An 18,985-nucleotide genomic window follows, 5' to 3' on the forward strand; every position below is an offset into this window, starting at 1 on the left:
TCCTGCAGAAGTAAAAAGAAATTGCAGAGACACACTGCTGTTCTTTTGTGTTTCATTGAAAGTAAATGTGGTGGCCGATTACGTTGAATGTACCAGCCCAATCTCACGGCATTTCGTGTTATAGTCACAAAATGTATTTCATCTATTGATTCGTGTTCACCAACACGATTTTCACATTTTTTCGTGTCGCACAGAACGATTTTAAAAGCAATGTATTTCTATTGGTATGTTTCGTGCCTGCACCACGTCTTTCTGTTCGGTCGGGTCTTGGAAGACCAGAAGCTGTGGGGTTCATAAAAACATGGTCTTACTCAATATCTTACCCTAAGCCTAACCCTTTTATTTTAAATTGTATAATGTCGGAGTCTTTTTGCCGTCCGCGAGGAAAATAAATCTTTTTTCCTTCTAATTTGTTATTATTTGGTGCAGGCACGAAACACGCTACCAATAGAAATACATTGCTTCTAAAATCGTTCTGTGTCAGAATACTGAAATCTGTATTTTTTTAAATCTCTTTTTCCTTCTAATTTGTTATTATTTACATTGCTTTTAAAATCGTTCTGTGTGACACGAAAGAAATGGCCAAATCGTGTTGGTGAACACGAATCAATAGATTAATTTCGTGACTATAACACGAAATGCCGTGAGACTGGGTTGAAAGTTCAAAGGTCACTTAGTCTACGAGGCAAATTTGAGTGTTGACTCGCGTAAACTTTAAGAAATTCAAATACCTTGCATCGATCCATTCAAGTGCTTTATTAGAAAGTTCAGTTGATCTCTGCCGACTTGCAACATTTGCCCGGCATTTAAATTAAATAAAACAAACAATCCAACAGGCGTACGGATCGGCTCACCAAAACATAACTAATAAATGGCTCTTACAGTAAATCTTTATTCTGTACTACAAACAGTTTTTAGACAATAGTGTTCTTCAAATGTTGTGGTTTTCACATTTTTGAGTTTTACAGCAGAATATTAAAATACATCTTGTCATAACCTATATTGATGACATTGATTCTATCTATCTATATCTAAATATCTGCACTTTTAATCATATTATCACCGCAATTCATAGCTGTCAGACATCTATTTCTGACAGCTAACACATGCTAACTAATATGACCGTTCAACGTGCCTAAAACTCCTTTGCTTCTGCATCACGTCCACAGAACTACATGTCTAAGCTTCCTCACAATATAACAATACACATAGGTGTAATGCTAAGGTTTCATAATGATAATTGTCCATCCATCCATCTTCTCTCGCTTATCCGTGGTCGGGTCTCGGGGGTAGCAGTTCCAGCAGAGAGCCCCAAACTTTCTTTCCCCACATCAAGCCGCTCTGACTGGGGGGTCCCAAGGCGCTCCCAGGCCAGCGAAGAGATATAATCCCTCCACCTGGTCCTAGGTCTACCCCTTGGTCTCTTCCCAGCTGGACGTGCCTGGAGCACCTCCCTAGGGAGGCGCCCAGGTGGCATCCTAACTAGGTGCCCGAACCACCTCAACTGGCTCCTTTCGACGCGAAGGAGGAGCGGCTCAACTCCGAGTCCCTCCCTGATGACCGAACTTCTCACCTTATCCCTAAGGGAGACACCAGCCACCCTGCGGAGAAAACCCATCTCGGCCGCTTGTATCCGCGATCTCGTTCTTTCGGTCATGACCCATCCTTCATGATCATAGGTGAGGGTAGGAACGAAAATGGCCCGGTAGACAGAGAGCTTTGCCTTCTGGCTCAGCTCCCTTTTCGTCACAACGGTGCGGTAAAGCGACTGCAGTACCGCTCCCGTTGCTCCGATTCTCCGGCCTATCTCACGCTCCATTGTTCCCTCACTCGAGAACAAGACCCCGAGATACTTGAACTCCTTCACTTGGGGTAAGGACTCATTCCCACTACCTAATGATCATTGTATTAAATATAATATAATCACCCCATGATGGCGGGTACACTCCCATCAGGCTTTGTGTCATCCAGCGTCAGACCAATGGGAGCGCCTTCCTCCTCGATCACCATGCTGCCACAGTAACCTGGTGTCGAACAAGGAGAGTACATATAAAATACTGCATCCTTCCCTCTCTCCTGAAACAATATTACAGACTGTTTGTGTCGCTTAAGTAATTTTTTTTAGCTTCAATGGAAAGTTTGAAGATTCAAGGCTTCATCACCATGAGCTCAGCAGCTACAGTGTAGATAAGGCAATGACAAACTGAAGTCACAGGCTCCTCCAACAGAGCAACATGAATATATATAGGACATAAAACAGATAAAATAGTGCAAGAGAATGTTTTGAGAAGTGCAAGTAAATACAAATAGAATAGAAATAGTGCACAAAGACTCTATATACAAGTACATGAAATGATATATTAGATAATTAATTAGCAAAATGCAACAGATGAACAGTCATTTGCTCTAAAACTGAAGAGCACCAAATGTTAAAAGACAAACACAACTCCCCCTGAATATCGCTTAAAATGTACCTCTTAATCTCCGTAAGAATGAAGGAGTCCTTAGCACACAGTATTGCCTTTGAGAAGCTACAGCACGCTCAGTTTTAAATAACCAAATATAAGATAAGATGGAACTTTATTTATGGAGAAATTCAGGTGTTCTGACGTGGAGCTAATCTGAAGTAAACGTTGAATACTGCTTTCTACTCCTCCATCTTGTGACTGTGTGACTCCCTCTCTTGGATATCAGCATGTGAAGGACACTGTTCAGGAACTAGTTGATGCTCTGTATGTGATGACTACTTCCATTCTGGAGAGGATCACAGACACATGGATCCTGAGATTGAAGCTCAAGCCGGGACCAGTGAGATTTTTCTAACACTCACGTACCCTTTTTCCTCCAGAAGTTCTCCCTGTAGTACACCATGCACTTGATGACAGAGCCCATGGGCACGCGGCTGATCAGCTGGTTCCTGAGGGGGGGCAGCTCGGGGCTGAAGTGCATCTTCATGTTCAGGCCAGGGGGCGTGGCCAAAATCACATACTTGGCCTGAGAGAGAAATCATACATTTTAAAAGAAATATAGGGGATGCTAACACACATGGTTGGAGGCTGCCAGCAGAGGGCAGCACAAAACAAGCTGTGAAGAATGTGGTTGAGTTTTATTGTCAAATCTCTTCCTACAAATACATTTATTTATCTATGGGTCAGAATTCCTCTAGGCATAAACTTTGTACCGATCACATACTTGGCCTGAGAGAAAAATCACACATTATAGAAAAAGAGAAACACAAATAGGATAAAACAGAGAGCTGCATCTCATGGCTGCAGGCAGCCAGCAGGGGGCAGCACCGATTATTTGTACCTTCTACTCATCTACTCATCCTGTTATTCCTAGGTTTTTAAATGGAATTACCATTACTTTCTGTACTCAGGTCTCACTGTTATTTAGGAAATTATTGACAAATAAATTACACCTTATAATAGTATTAATAGGACAAAATAAAAACAACAGACACTCAAGTCCCATTTTAAAATTAGATTCTTGTTTCCAGTATAACTTTCCCAGTCTAATAGAGAAATAATCCAAAAATGTGTCAAAAAGGACGATATTTAATTCTGAGATACAGTGGAGTAGAAGTAGAAAATAGTACAAAATGTGTGTGTGTGTGTGTGTGTGTGTGTGTGTGTGTGTGTGTGTGTGTGTGTATGTGTGTGTGTGTGTGTGTGTGTGTGTGTGTGTGTGTGTGTGTGTGTGTGTGTGTGTGTGTGTGTGTGTGTGTGTGAGGTGCTCACCGTGTACGTCTGTTTGTCCAGCGTCTGAACCTCCACCATGTCTCCGCTCTGGTCGATGCGGTAGACCGGAGACTCGAGTTTCACCAGGTCTCCCAGCCCGTCTGCCATGAACTCGCTGATCTGACTCGAGCCGCCCACAAACTTCCTCTCCTGGGGGTCAAGAGGTCAAGAGGTCATAAATACATGGGGGGCAGCCATTAAGCATTGCAAAGAGCCTTTTATGCGTGCAAGAAAGTGTCATTTTTTGTCATTTTTTTATTTTTCTTTATACCAATTGTTGGGAAAATACTGAATGTCCTCTTCCAACATGAGAGTAACGTGATAACAAAGGTATCCCAACTGTAGCTGTGTACATGACATGAAGAGCATCAGGACTGTTTTAATATACTTTTCCAGTTTAAGTGGAAAGCGGAACTGAAAATCGATCTATCTATCTTAACATAAGAATAGCTCCGTGTTGTTAATCATACTTCTATCGTAATGTTATAAGCCCTAAAACACTCTCTAACGAGCAGTCGCTGAACAAAAACACCATGTTCATCATACATTTAAGAAAAGAAAACCTTGACACATATTGCTGAGCTGCATATCAAATGAATCCTCATGTCCCCAGCTTTCAGACCATCGACATCACTTCCACTGCTATCCCCCTTTAAATATCCTTTGCTCCCAGTAAAGAAAGACAGTTATGGCGCATTTCCACTACAGCACGGAGCTCGCTTTAACCGTGCCGTCCCCCGTTCCACTTGGCGTAGTTCCGGCTAGCGGGTACTATTTCACAGTTTTTCTGGCCCCATAAAATCGAGGTTCTTAGCGGGCCAACAACCAGGCTGAGTCGGGCTGAGTATGCTAAACTAGAGAGAGAATCGCTGGCAAGGGGGCTACAACTACAACAAGATGAACATATTTGACCGTGATTTAATTGTAATACACGTTTCAAAATTATGACGAAGTAACAACATACTGATACCGGTTAGTAAAAACCATGAATCAATGCTTTGACAAGTCTGCGGACAGACGGCAGGCGAAAAACCTTTTAAAATGTGTGTTTTCTGAATGGAGATCGGCTAAGCTAACGTTGTATATGCTCCGACCGTCCACACTCACAACAACGGCCTACAGACATAAATAAAGCAGCGACTGTATTCGCCATGACACAGATAGTCTGTGGTTTGTACTTGTTTAACTTGTGTCTAGTTTCTGAACAGATATGAGGAGCTGTGAGCTCTGAGTGCTAAGAGCTAACGGCTGATGTTGGTTTTGTGGTTCTCATTGAAGATGACGTCCCGGCTCCGCCTACACTGCGTTACTATAGTTACTGCCCCAGTTCGTAAACTGTAATGGAAACGCAGCATAAAGTGAGCCAGTCTTTACAAGGCCTAACGAGGCCTAGCCATACCGAGCGAGGCCGAGCGAGGCCCTGTAAATAATTGGGAGGGGGAGAGGAAAAGGTTAAATGGGAATGACCACAGATCTGCCTTCATCATCCTCTGTTTCCCAGTCCTCATCCTCAGTGTCTAGGCAACACAGGCACTCAGCTTTAGAAAGTACCACAGCAGAATGTCCCCCCCCCCCTTCACACAAAAAGCTCTGCAAGAACAGCTTTTGTCCGGCTCATAATGATGCCAGCAAACTGAGGTGAACTGAGGGAAGGTTTCAGGATTCAGCAGAGGGGTGCATCTCAAAAACCACACACACACACACACACACACACACACACACACACACACACACACACACACACACACACACACACACACACACACACACACACACACACACACACACACACACACACACACACACACACACACACACACACACACACACACACACACACACACACACACACACACACACCTGTCCTCCGTTGGTGGTGGAGAAGATCCTCATGGTTCCTCCGCACTGCTTCACGTACCAGAGGAACCACAGAGCTGAGACCTCGTGGGGTTCAGAGGTCACGTTCACGTTCACAAACAGCTTGGCGAAGTGGAGGACTTTACTGAAAATAAAGCAGAACATTCAGAATTGAATTTAAGCATATATGTTTGTAGAAATGTTTTGTAGAAATATGAAATACTTTTGTGTCTAATTCTCTGCGTGCAAAAGGCAGAAATATATAGGCTCAGAACAGTCTCATAATAAACACATACAATAATAATATATAAATAAAGACATCTTGTATTTTAGTTACACCCGCTATTGGTTAATTTTGTCAACATTGGACCTTGACACCGTCCACATAGCTATAGTGAAATCATATAATGGAAAACATTAAGCCTCTTTGATTTAATAATCGGAGCTGAAACCTCCCTGCCATCTCATATAACACACACTTCCTTATTTATCTTTGAATAATAATAACGTAAAAATAAGGCAAGGCAAGTTTATTTATATAGCACCTTTCAACACAAGGCAATTCAAAGTGCTTTACAAAAAACGAAAGACATTAAGAAAATGGCATCTAAAATCAGTCATTAAAAAGAAAAGATAATAAAATAAACATTAAAAGAAAAAGTACATGGATAAAAGTTACAGTGCAGTCTAAGATGAATAGTTCAATTAAAAGCAGCGACAAAAAGAAAAGTCTTCCTGCTGGATTTAAAAGTAGTCAGAGTTGCAGCGGACCTGCAGGTTTCTGGGAGTTTGTTCCAGATATTTGGAGCATAACAACTGAACGCTGCTTCTCCATGTTTAGTTCTGACTCTGGGGACAGAAAGCTGACCAGTCCCTGAAGACCTGAGAGATCTGGATGGTTCATCATTTAGCAGGAGGTCAGAAATGTATTTTGGGCCTAAACCATTCAGTGCTTTATAAACCAGCAGCAGTATTTAGAAATCTATTCTTTGACACACAGGAAGCCAGTGTAAAGACTTCAGAACAGGAGTGATCCACTTTCTTAGTGTTAGTGAGGACTCGAGCAGCGGCGTTCTGAATCAGCTGCAGCTTCCTAATAGATGTTTTAGTGAGACCTGTGAAGACACCATTGCAGTAGTCCGAGTCTACTGAAGATAAAAGCATGGACAAGTTTTTCCAGATCCTGCTGTGACATTAGTCTTTTAATCCTAGATATATTCTTTAGGTGATAGTAGGCTGATTTAGTAACTGTTTTAATGTGACTGTTGAAACTCAGGTCAGAGTCCATGACTGCACCTAGATAAGAAAATAAAGACGACTATACTACGGTCCTTCTGTCCTGACATTAGCGCCTGCAGGCAGGCTCCATGGACCGGTCAGCTCCGGACAGCGCAAAATGCGTACATGAAGCGCTATGTCATGAACGCAAGAAATCATACCCTCGTGGGGGCGCGCTCATGTGATTGGCTTAGAATGGAGGAGATATCTGATTGGGTATACATAGAAAAAATTACTAGTACGAATCGGGTGAGCGTCAGGGGGGAGTCTCAAAAAACCCACACACGAATGCACAGCGATCCGTGCACAGAAAGCGGGTTCTGTTTGCAAACAAATAACTTTTTTCTGTATTTGGATTTTATTTACATGAATATGAAACGGAACACAAGTGTGGATCCGGGAATACAAGTGTGACTCCTTCTGTGTGCATGTGTGTATTATGAGACTGTTCTGAGCCCATAGAAATATGTCTTCGGTTTGCATTCACTAAATCTGCTATAATATATTTACTGACGCTTTTAATCCGAAGTGATTTACAATAAGTGCATTTGACCATGACATTATAAAACTAAATCCTGTGCATCAGTCTCAAATAATCAACACCTTGTGTAAGAGTCCCTATCATGCAGTTTTGGGGGTTTTCTCTTTCCTGTATTGTGTTAGAACTCTTTTTTAATGCACTTTATGAACAAAGAAGACGATTCGTGATGCATTTATATATCTGTGTTTGAAAAGTAAAGTTCAGATTTCCCAGTTATTACATAGACTCCAAATACCCTTAAAATCTAACAATTTAACTGCAGTTAAGGGAAAAAATGGCTTAATTGAGAGATATTAAAAATATAATGTAATCCTCTGTTCTCTCCTCTCTTACCTGGTCCAGCAGATCTTCTCAAACAGCTGCAGCATGGTCATCTTGTCCCACTCCTCGGCATGGGGGGCCCTCCAGGGGGCCTCTCTGGGGATCTGAGGCACAGCAGGACATTTAGCAGAGATTAAAGGGCTTCATTTTAGGATAAAAGCAAAAAAAAGGGTTGAATAGTTCTGGTTTTACCTCCTTTCCCATCTCGTCCATCGTCCTCCACAGGTTGTTGAAGTCCAGCAGGACGAAGGGGTTCCACATGGGAGGAAAAGAGCCTTTGAACGGGTGAGACTTTCCCTGTTGGACACAAGTTATCATCATAATATGAAATACAATCTTAGTCTTAGTTATATTACAGCAACAACAAAAAAGTTACCTTAAGCAACTTTATTTGAAAAGAGGCTGGTCAAAAAGGAGTTCACTTGGGGATGCAACGCTAAATGCTATGAGCTAAATGCTATGAGCTAAATGCTATGAGCTAAATGCTAAATGCTATATCATATATTTCCTTTTACTGCACAACATGCTTTGTAGTTCCAGCTTTGTTAACTACACAAAAAATGCATACAAAAAGTAATTGAACTACTTAATCACTATGCAAATATCCACGTGGTTGAACGACCAGCAGAATATTGTAAAATGTAGTTGAAGAACAAGTTTTATTGCATATACAACAATGCTTTAAAATTCACGTTATCTCACATCTTACACTCTCAAAGCCAGCAGTGGGGCGGGAGCGGGTTTCGAACTGGAGTTCCCCAACGCCCCCTTGATCTGATGATCAAACGCACAGACCACTGCGCCACCCGTCCCGAGTAAAGTAGAATGCACTGTAAAAGCTCCATTATTGCTGTGTGTGTGTGTGTGTGTGTGTGTGTGTGTGTGTGTGTGTGTGTCTACACTGCAGGACTATTTCTCAACCACACGATTGATTTATAAATGCAGCTGGAAAAGAGAGGTTTCGACAGGGGTCAAAGAAGGACAGTGAACCGACAGAATATATACAGGATATTCGTTAGGAAGACGATTCCTAGAAAGCAACGAATCTGTGTGAGGAGGAACGATATTTGTCAGTGTGTGTGTGTGTGTGTGTGTGTGTGTGTGTGTGTGTGTGTGTGTGTGTGTGTGTGTGTGTGTGTGTGTGTGTGTGGCCTAGCATTACTATACTTGTGGGGACCGAAATCTGTCTACACAGTCACGTGTGGGGACTGGCTTCCCTTATGGGGACAAAATGGAGGTCCCCATGAGGGGAATCATTAATTTTAGGGTGAAGACTTGGTAAGGGTTAGGGTTAGGCATGTGTTGGTTATGGTTAAGGTTAGGATAAGTCTCCAGGAAATGCATGTAAGCCAATGTAATGTCGCCTGAAGTGATGTATACATGGTATGTGTGTGTGTGTGTGTGTGTGTGTGTGTGTGTGTGTGTGTGTGTGTGTGTGTGTGTGTGTGTGTGTGTTTGGGGGCATGGGGGTAGTGAGAGAAAACTGGTCTTTTAAATCCCTTTTTTCAAAACCCACTTTTCAGGAAATTGTGTGGATTTAAAAAAAAGGTTCTGATTGTAATTATTGTTATCATTATTATTATAATTTGTCAACTCCGGTACATTGTTATATATATATATATATATGTATATCTTTTTAACAAGGGGAAAATCTTTAGTGTATTTTTCTTGAGGTCGATCATCAAGGTTTCTTCGTACGTCAGCTTTAGAGGAATAACTTCATTTTAACATGAAGTCAATAAAGTGAAAGTCATAAAGATTGATTTTCTCACTGTTGCCGTGTAACAACAGGTCTGGATATGTAGGACAAGAGAACACAGAAGAAGAAGAAGAAGAAGAAGAAGAAGAAGAAGAAGAAGAAGAAGAGAAGAAGAAGAAGAAGAAGAAGAAGAAGAAGAAGAAGAAGAAGAAGAAGAAGAAGAAGAAGAAGAAGAAGAAGAAGAAGAAGAAGAAGAAGAAGAAGAAGAAGAAGAAGAAGAAGAAGAAGAAGAAGAAGAAGAAGAAGAAGAAGAACGTGGATGGATTGACTTGAGTAATGCTTAATAATAAACCATATCTTTACTTTTATTCCATATAAAAATGTACGCAAAAACATGTGAGTAAAACACTTTCTGTTGGCCTCAATGTAATTTAAACTTTAATCAATATTTCTATACATGTCCTCTTATATCGTGACGTCAAAATAATCACAATTAATATCTTTTACAAATCGTTTACGAGATGCTTTATATTGTGAAGTTGAAACAACAAAATGAAGTGTACTAAAGTCCATCTGCTTCAAACAGATTAAATGAGGTTCCTGATAAATGTAATCTTTGTTTTATTCAGCTGACATGCAAACAGATAAGACTTACACAACATGCTCTCTTTATCATGAGGTATCATTAACAGCGGTGCCATTTCTCAGGTGCTTCTAAAGCGTGCAAACATGCAGACGGCTGCCCGCTGTTTGTTCATCTCTGATAACCAGCCACAGGGTTTAATAAAAGTCTGTGATAGGGACAGCTCATTAATAAATCCACACTGAGTCTGATGATAAAGGAAAAAGCCGATCAGCTACACAGAAGCTAACGCTAATTACACAATGTCCTGGACACCACCCTCTCTTTCCAGGCGCACACCAGATCCGCCTTCTACTATCTCAAAAACATTGCCAGACTCCGGCCTTCACTCTCTGACTCTGTGGCAGAAACACTCGCACTCGCCTTCATCACATCCCGGCTGGACTACTGCAATGGAGTCCTGGCCGGGGTTCCCAGCAAAACCCTGGCCAGGCTCCAATACGTCCAGAACTCTGCCGACAGGCTTCTCACCCGCACCAAGCCATGGCAACACATCACCCCCATCCTCATCCACCTACACTGGCTGCCGGTCAAGTCCCGGAGTCAGTACAAAACACTCCTCATCCTCACGTACAAGTCCCCTTCATACCCTCACCCCCCAGTACTTATCGGACCTCCTCCATCCCTACACCCCCTCTCGGAGTCTGCGGTCCTCAGACACGGGCCTGCTCTCCATCCCCCGCTCTCGCCTCTGAGCTGTGGCTGACAGGGCATTCAGTGCTGCGGCCCCCACCCTCTGGAATACACTTCCTGCCGAGATCTGTAATGCTGCCTCCCTGGACATCTTCGAATCATCATTAAAAACACACCTGTTCCCCCTGGCCTTTGACCCCTAACCCTTTCTTGGTCCCCCGGCTTCCTTTATGTTTTGTTTGCCCGTTGATTGTCTGTTTGTTTTCTTTGTCCACCATGTACAGCGACCTTGGGTCCCTTGAAAGGAGCTATATAAATATCATTTATTATTATTATTAATGTCTCGGCAGTTTAATGCACAAGGGACTGACATTGAGAGGGTCACTACTTACTCTTACTACTCTGGGATTTCTTATTGAACAGAACTTGTCTTTCAAGTTACACACGGAAAATGTTGTTTCAAAGCTAAAAATAAAATGAGGTTTCTTTTACAGGAATAAATCCTGTTTCTCTTTTCAGACAAGGAAACATTTGATATCTGCAACGTTTTTACCTGTATTAGATTATGGTGACCTGCTAGACATGAATGCCTCTGACCAGTGCCTAAAGAGCTTGGATACTGTGTACCATTGTGCCTCACGATGTATCACTGGATGTGGATATCGAGTACACCATTGCACTTTATATGCTGCTGCTAATTGGCCATCTTTGTCTGCTCGCAGACTTTCCCATTGGTTGGGTTTTATTTATAAATCTCTGCTTGGGTTGGTTCCCTCCTACATTTGCACATATATGTGTCAAAGAGAAAGTCCATATGGCCTGCGCTCCCAAGATGTGATTCAGATGCTGGTCCCTACAGTGAGAACACAACTGGGTAAAACAGCTGTTAAACATGCTGCCCCCACAGCTTGGAACAGAAGGAGCTGAAACTCTCAGATGTAATCACTATGGGGGAATTCAGGTCCATCTTAAAGGACAGAGAACACGACACCATTGGTAGATGTGAGTGCTCGTATATCCTGAAATCGTTTTAAATGTTGCCAGTTTTGAATGATTTTAATAGTTTGTTTTACTTCGCATATTGACTGGCTAATGCGCTTTTATTTGTGTTTTACAGCTGTGTTTGTCTGCCTGTCTTGTCTGTGTTTTATCTGTTGTAACTTCGTACATGCTGCCCTTCTTGGCCAGGTCGCTCTTGCAAAAGAGATTTTAATCTCAATGAGTCTTTTACCTGGTTACATAAAGGATATATAAAAATGCTAGCTGCTGTCTTGTGATGAAATGCAGACATACTGGAGATCAATGGAAGTGTAATCACATGTTTTCTACCTCTGTGTATTACCTTCAGGCGTGTGCATTATAAGAAACATTTACACACTGTGTCTGTTTCGTGCTTTTTGATCAGAATAGCTTCTTGCCTAATCCAAAGCTTACAATCTGAAGACAGCGTGATGATACTTACATGATTGATTACAAAACACGTGTCGTACAGGTAACTGTTGGCTTTACTAATATGAAAGTAATGCTGACAAGAGGAAACATGCAGGAATCAAGAGTCATGATAGGAGCTGATGATAACCACTTGAATAAGTATTATAATATATATATATAGCGCTGTTACTTTTGGCTTTTACATGTATTATTTTGACGTTTGTTAAAACCATTTGTCGACTGTTCAGAGATAAGGTTATGTTGCATGTGTTAAAGTATGTATTTATGACATAGATGCCAGTCTTGTTCCCTGTTATCTTGATTATATCTAATGAAGACTCAGTAAAGTCAGTACACTCAAGGCCACTCACTTTCTTTTTTTTATTTTGCACTCTTTCAAGTAGGGTCGATCGGAATATATCATATATTTTACGGCAATCTTGAATATCCCGAGTTTCATTAAAAATGTGTCTATAATCCAATAATAATAATACAGTAATTATAATGTAGGAAAGAGGACAATTAAACTACGTTGCTCTTTCTTTTGAATTACTCATTAATTATACGGAGGGACATCATGATTTATGTTTGCTTGTTTTCACAAAATGTGTATCTTAGCTTATTGTAGGGCAAAGTTATTCCATAAGGGCTATGTTAAGATGTGTAAGCATAGACTGTATATTTAAGCAATAGCTCACGACAGGCCGTGGTATATGCTCATTATATCACAGCTAAGGGGCGTGGTTCGGCCCGACGCGAAAACGGTTACCAAGTGTGGCAATATGAAAGAAAAATACACACTCTAATTTAAATAGTTTTTATTAGTAAATAATGATGTTCAAAATAAAATAGTCCCTCCGTTGCCTTCTGCACGAAACATAGTGCGAGGTGGTTGCTATGCAACAACACTAACAGCTAGCGAACATATTAGACAGAGAGCGTTGATCCATTATTTGGCTATTTATTTACATTAATGTGTTTGTTGCCGTTTATTGTGCAGCCACTGAAACCCTGTCCAGCATCAGTAGCATGCTTACGTGGTTACTTGTATAGGTTGAGGTTGTTCTAGGCTGTTGCTTGGCGTGGCGAGAATATTGCTCCACTTTCTCCGGTCCCCGAGATTGGGCTTCCAGCAGCTCTGGAGAGAGCTTTGCACCTGTGGCCACTAACGCTCATCATGTCTCTGCTTTCAAGACCCGCATCAGAAAGCTTTTGAATGGTGCTACTTCTCCAGTTGGTCTAGCTGCTCTTCACGGAGCTCTGCATGTCGTCGTTTAGGTGCTTTTCTTTCTGGAGATAGGCACTGCTCAATCCACTCCTCCATAGTAAGGCCCCCCCGGAGGTCGAAGTTCATCTTAAATGTTTCCATCTTATGCTTTGTAAGTTTGTTTCGTAACGGAAGAAATGGAAATATATAAAACTGACAAGTCAAATGAAGCAATCTGATTGGTCGATAGTGTTTTTGCGGACCTCTTTGATTACAGATTTGAAAACATTGTTGCTTGCTTTAAAAGTAGCTCAATTAATGATATCAAACCTTGGGAAGTATCTAGATATCCCTGCCCTAATGCCAAAGGAACTGCACACTGAATATGTGTCGCCGTTTGATGTCTATGTCTGGACCGCTGCGTAAAAAGGAGGGTTTCTGCCCGTTACTTCTCCGCTGCTTTCTTGTTCCAGTTTGAACACGGTATACTGTTTTACTCAGACGCGGAGGGATACTGACTTGTTGTGAAAAGTAACTTACAATTCTATTTCTACCCGTGGTATACGCTCAGTATATCACGGCTAAGAACCAATCAGATTGCTTGATTTGACTTGTCCGTTTTATAAAAAGGGTTTTAGTGTATTTTCATTATAATCGGTATGAAATCCTGAATCGCAATTATCTTGACCGGGATAATCTGGACATTAAATTATCATATGGTCGTTTACCAGACGTTATTCCATGTTATTCTGAAGGTAGAGCTCTTTATAATCATGTTTTTTGTTCAACAATTCCTGTTTCTGCACTGCTCACTCGTCTTCTAGCTGATAAGCATCGTCACTTTATCATTTCTACGCCACCCTGACAGTTCTATTGTAAGATCAACAGTAACATATAGACACTTGGAGATCCATAATGTCCTAAAATGCACTAATAGGCACATTCAAGCTTAATGTAAAGATAAAAGATACAGCAAACATACATCAAAAGCCTCTGTCTTTAAGAAATGTAGAAGGGACTTGTATTGTACACACACACACACACACACACACACACACACACACACACACACACACACACACACACACACACACACACACACACACACACACACACACACACACACACACACACACACACTTAGAGATAGACAAACACACTGTCTGACTCTAATAGAGGTGAGCAGCTTTGATGAAGCATGCTGCCATGGAGACGCCGTGGCAGGAAGCTAAGCGTGGCGAGCGTGAGTGTGTGTGTGTGTGTGTGTGTGTGTGAGGTGTGTGGATCTTACACTGATAGTAGCTAAGGAAACAGTCACATAGGAGCTACCATATGGACGGATTCACATAAAAGCTTCACATCACCAGCGCTGTCCAATCAAATCCTTTCAATAAACCAACAATTCTCCATCGAGCTGGTGACATTTCACACACTGTTGATGTAGGTTGAGTCAATAGTTCATCAGTGCTGAGCACACATAACAGATATCTACTTTAAAGAGTTCTCTCCTGCTGATGTTCAGGTGTATATCAGTATGTAGTGTCTCTACTTTAAAGAGTCCTCTCCTGCTGATGTTCAGGTGTATATCAGTATGTAGTGTCTCTACTTTAAAGAGTCCTCTCCTGCTGATGTTCAGGTGTATATCAGTGTGTAGTGTCTCTACTTTAAAGAGTCCTCTCCTGCTGATGTTCAGGTGTATATCAGTATGTAGTGTCTCTACTTTAAAGAGTCCTCTCCTGCTGATGTTCAGGTGTATATCAGTATGTAGTGTCTCTACTTTAAAGAGTCCTCTCCTGCTGATGTTCAGGTGTATATCAGTATGTACTGTAGTGTCTCTACTTTAAAGAGTCCTCTCCTGCTGATGTTCAGGTGTATATCAGTATGTAGTGTCTCTACTTTAAAGAGTCCTCTCCTGCTGATGTTCAGGTGTATATCAGTATGTAGTGTCTCTACTTTAAAGAGTCCTCTCCTGCTGATGTTCAGGTGTATATCAGTATGTAGTGTCTCTACTTTAAAGAGTCCTCTCCTGCTGATGTTCAGGTGTATATCAGTATGTAGTGTCTCTACTTTAAAGAGTCCTCTCCTCCTGATGTTCAAGTGTATATCAGTATGTAGTGTCTCTACTTTAAAGAGTCCTCTCCTGCTGATGTTCAGGTGTATATCAGTATGTGGTGTCTCTACTTTAAAGAGTCCTCTCCTGCTGATGTTCAGGTGTATATCAGTATGTAGTGTCTCTACTTTAAAGAGTCCTCTCCTGCTGATGTTCAGGTGTATATCAGTATGTAGTGTCTCTACTTTAAAGAGTCCTCTCCTTCTGACGTTCAGGTGTATATCAGTATGTAGTGTCTCTACTTTAAAGAGTCCTCTCCTGCTGATGTTCAGGTGTATATCAGTGTGTAGTGTCTCTACTTTAAAGAGTCCTCTCCTGCTGATGTTCAGGTGTATATCAGTATGTAGTGTCTCTACTTTAAAGAGTCCTCTCCTGCTGATGTTCAGGTGTATATCAGTGTGTAGTGTCTCTACTTTAAAGAGTCCTCTCCTGCTGATGTTCAGGTGTATATCAGTGTGTAGTGTCTCTACTTTAAAGAGTCCTTTCCAGCTGAAGTTCAGGTGTATATTAGTATGTAGTGTCTCTACTTTAAAGAGTCCGTTGCGTGCGTTTGCTAATCAACATTGTAGATAACTTTATTTGAGCAGACTGCTACTGATCTACAGTCCCAGGAGCTCTTTTGGCATACATTAAATGTAATGTAATGACAGCCGTCTAGACCAGGAGTTCCCAACCTTTATTGTAGACGGCAGATACATTAAAAAAAATCCGCGGACCGGTTGTCAATTTTAACTGATTTTAATATTTACTCACCACCACCAGCAGCAACAGAGGCTAATTGTATGTAACAGTCTGAACAAATACTAGAACAATATGCATCCAAAACATATTAACAACGTTTAAAAAAGAACCGGTGTCGTTTTTTGGTTTTTCGGAAAAACGGAAAACCAAAAAACCGACGTTATTCAGTTTTTAAACCAAAACGGGAAAACAGATAAATCAACGTTTTGGTTTTGTTTGTATGATTTACGGATAATCCAGTGATGGGAAAACAAGGAGAAGGCACATTATGAAGGAGGGGTGTGTGTGTGTGTGTGTGTGTGTGTGTGTGTGTGTGTGTGTGTGTGTGTGTGTGTGTGTGTGTGTGTGTGTGTGTGACACTGGCATTTGTTTTCAGAAGATATTATGATAGTGACGTTCGTTCCGGTGCACGTCCGACAGCATTTAGCACTACATCGAGATTAAGATTAAACTAATTTATTTTGGGAAGACCCGCATATAGGCTACCTATGGAGTTAGTCAGATGTGTGTAAATTACTGTTCATGGTCATTTGAAAACAAATGCCGGTGTCACACACACACACACACACACACACACACACACACACACACACACACACACACACACACACACACACACACACACACACACACACACGCACATACACACACACACACACACACACACACACACATACACACACACACACCTTGGTGACTGGACATCTCCTTCATAAAACTAATAAAAGGGGGAGTAATCGGGCAGTTCGATGTGTGTAGAGGTGTGTGTGGTTAACACGTAGCAGCCTGCAGTCACTCGCTGTTCTGATGAAGGTAAACACAGCGAAGGCGGTGCGTACTCCTGAAATGTAATTTAAAGGGGACCCATAATGCAAAATGCACTTTTGTACATCTTTTATACATTACATGAATAGTGTCCCCGGTCTCTTTTCCTCCATACCCAAATTTCTAAAAACGGGGCTGCAACAGAGCTGATCCAGATTTAGTTTCAGGTGGCCTGTGGAACTGCCAGTCAGCTGTTCCTAAGGCTGACTTCATCTCTGGCTACGCCTCCCTGCAGTCTCTGGATTTCCTTGCTCTCACTGAGACCTGGATTACTCCATCCAACACATCCACCCCAGCAGCTCTCTCCACAGCATATTCCTTCTCCCATACACCCAGACCCACTGGCAGAGGGGGTGGCACTGGTCTCCTGCTCTCTCCCAAATGGAGCTTTTCCCTCTTCAAGCTACCTAACTTCACTCCTTCCACCTTTGAATTCCATGCCGTCACAGTAACCCATCCTATACAGTTAACCATTGTTGTTCTCTACCGTCCACCAGGCGCCTTGGGGGACTTCTTGGAGGAATTAGATAATCTCCTCTCACACATTCCTGAAACTGGCCCTCCCGCTGTACTTCTCGGAGACTTCAACCTCCAGACAGGTGTAGAGGAAACTTCTGTGTAGCATGCAGTGGGAGTCACCGACTCAGGAAGGAGACACGGGAATAGCAGTAGCTTTGATGTCAAACACATGATGGTTTATTTGGAGTTAACGGCCGGAGGATTCACATCACAAGTCCAAGAGTCAGAGGTTCTGACTTCACGGTAGAGTTGCCACGTCAATTCTGAAGAACTCTACCCCAGACCCATGTATTTAGCTAGTTCAGAGAGCATCATCAACATGCTGCATAACAAGATAGAATGATAACACCTCTATCAGCTGACGCCAACAGGCAGGAACAGGGAGACAAAACACTGAGAGCACAGCAGCCAAGGTTACAGGTGCCTGTGCTCAGTCAGGACAGTTTGAACTGATACACTGGGTCAAAGTTATGGGCCTTGGAAAATATTCCACAACAACAGGGAAGATAGACGAACTAACATCTCTGTTAACCGCCTTTGCTTTCTCACTGTCTCCGTCCCCACCGACTCATAAAGCTGGCAATGTCCTTGATCTCATATTCTCAAGGAACTGCGCTACTTCTAACCTCTCTGTAAACCCGCTCCACACATCCGATCACTTCTTCATTTCATTCTCTCTACCCCTTTCCAAACATAACAAACTAATCTCTTCTCATCCTGCCGCCTTGTCCGCCGTAACCTTCGTTCCCTCTCCCCCTCTACCTTTGCCTCGTCAGTGCTCTCAGCCCTCCCTTCCTCTGACTCGTTCCAACTCCTGCCTTCAAACTCTGCTGCAGAATCTCTCCTCTCTACTCTCTCATCCACTCTGGACTCTCTCTGTCCTCTCACATCTCGGCAGGCTCGTCAGTCCCCTCCTGCTCCCTGGCTAAATGATGCACTGCGTGCTAATAGAACCGTCCTTAGGGCAGCAGAGCGGAAACGGTGGAAATCCAAATACCGTGACGACCTCCTAACCTATCAGGCTCTCCTCTCCTCTTTCTCTGCTTCGATCTCTCAGGCAAAAAGCACTTTCTTTCAAGATAAGATCCAATCTTCCTATTCCAATCCTAAAAAACTATTTTCCATCTTCTCCACCCTATTGGACCCTCCAAAAGCTCCTCCCCCCTCCTCACTTCTGTCAAGCGACTTTGTTACCCACTTTGAAAAAAAGGTTGATGATATTCGATCTTCTTTTTCTGACTCACCTATACTCACCGCTGGGTCACCAGACCCTCCTTCCACCCACACACTTACCTCCTTTTCCCCTCTCTCTCCAAGTGAGGTTCTTACCCTCATTACCTCTGCCCGCCCTACCACCTGTCCTCTGGACCCTATCCCTTCAAACCTCCTTCAGACTATCGCTCCTGATATTCTACCGTTTCTCACCCATTTCATCAACAC

General features: G+C 42.2%; 1 protein-coding gene across 1 annotated transcript in view; it reads right to left on the reverse strand.

Moving 5' to 3' along the window:
* Nucleotides 1–18,985, reverse strand: part of mao (monoamine oxidase) — a 74,951-nt gene that overhangs the window by 7,412 nt on the left and 48,554 nt on the right. The window contains exons 4-9 of the mRNA XM_034201659.1: nucleotides 7,930–8,034; nucleotides 7,750–7,841; nucleotides 5,601–5,742; nucleotides 3,741–3,890; nucleotides 2,835–2,994; nucleotides 1,928–2,024 (exon numbers count right to left, since the gene is read on the reverse strand). Coding sequence (XP_034057550.1) covers nucleotides 1,928–2,024; nucleotides 2,835–2,994; nucleotides 3,741–3,890; nucleotides 5,601–5,742; nucleotides 7,750–7,841; nucleotides 7,930–8,034 — 746 coding nt within the window. The remainder of the gene's footprint in view (nucleotides 1–1,927; nucleotides 2,025–2,834; nucleotides 2,995–3,740; nucleotides 3,891–5,600; nucleotides 5,743–7,749; nucleotides 7,842–7,929; nucleotides 8,035–18,985) is intronic.

This window comes from Gymnodraco acuticeps, unplaced genomic scaffold (assembly GCF_902827175.1).
Source record: "Gymnodraco acuticeps unplaced genomic scaffold, fGymAcu1.1, whole genome shotgun sequence".
Classification (NCBI taxonomy): Eukaryota; Metazoa; Chordata; class Actinopteri; order Perciformes; family Bathydraconidae; genus Gymnodraco; species Gymnodraco acuticeps.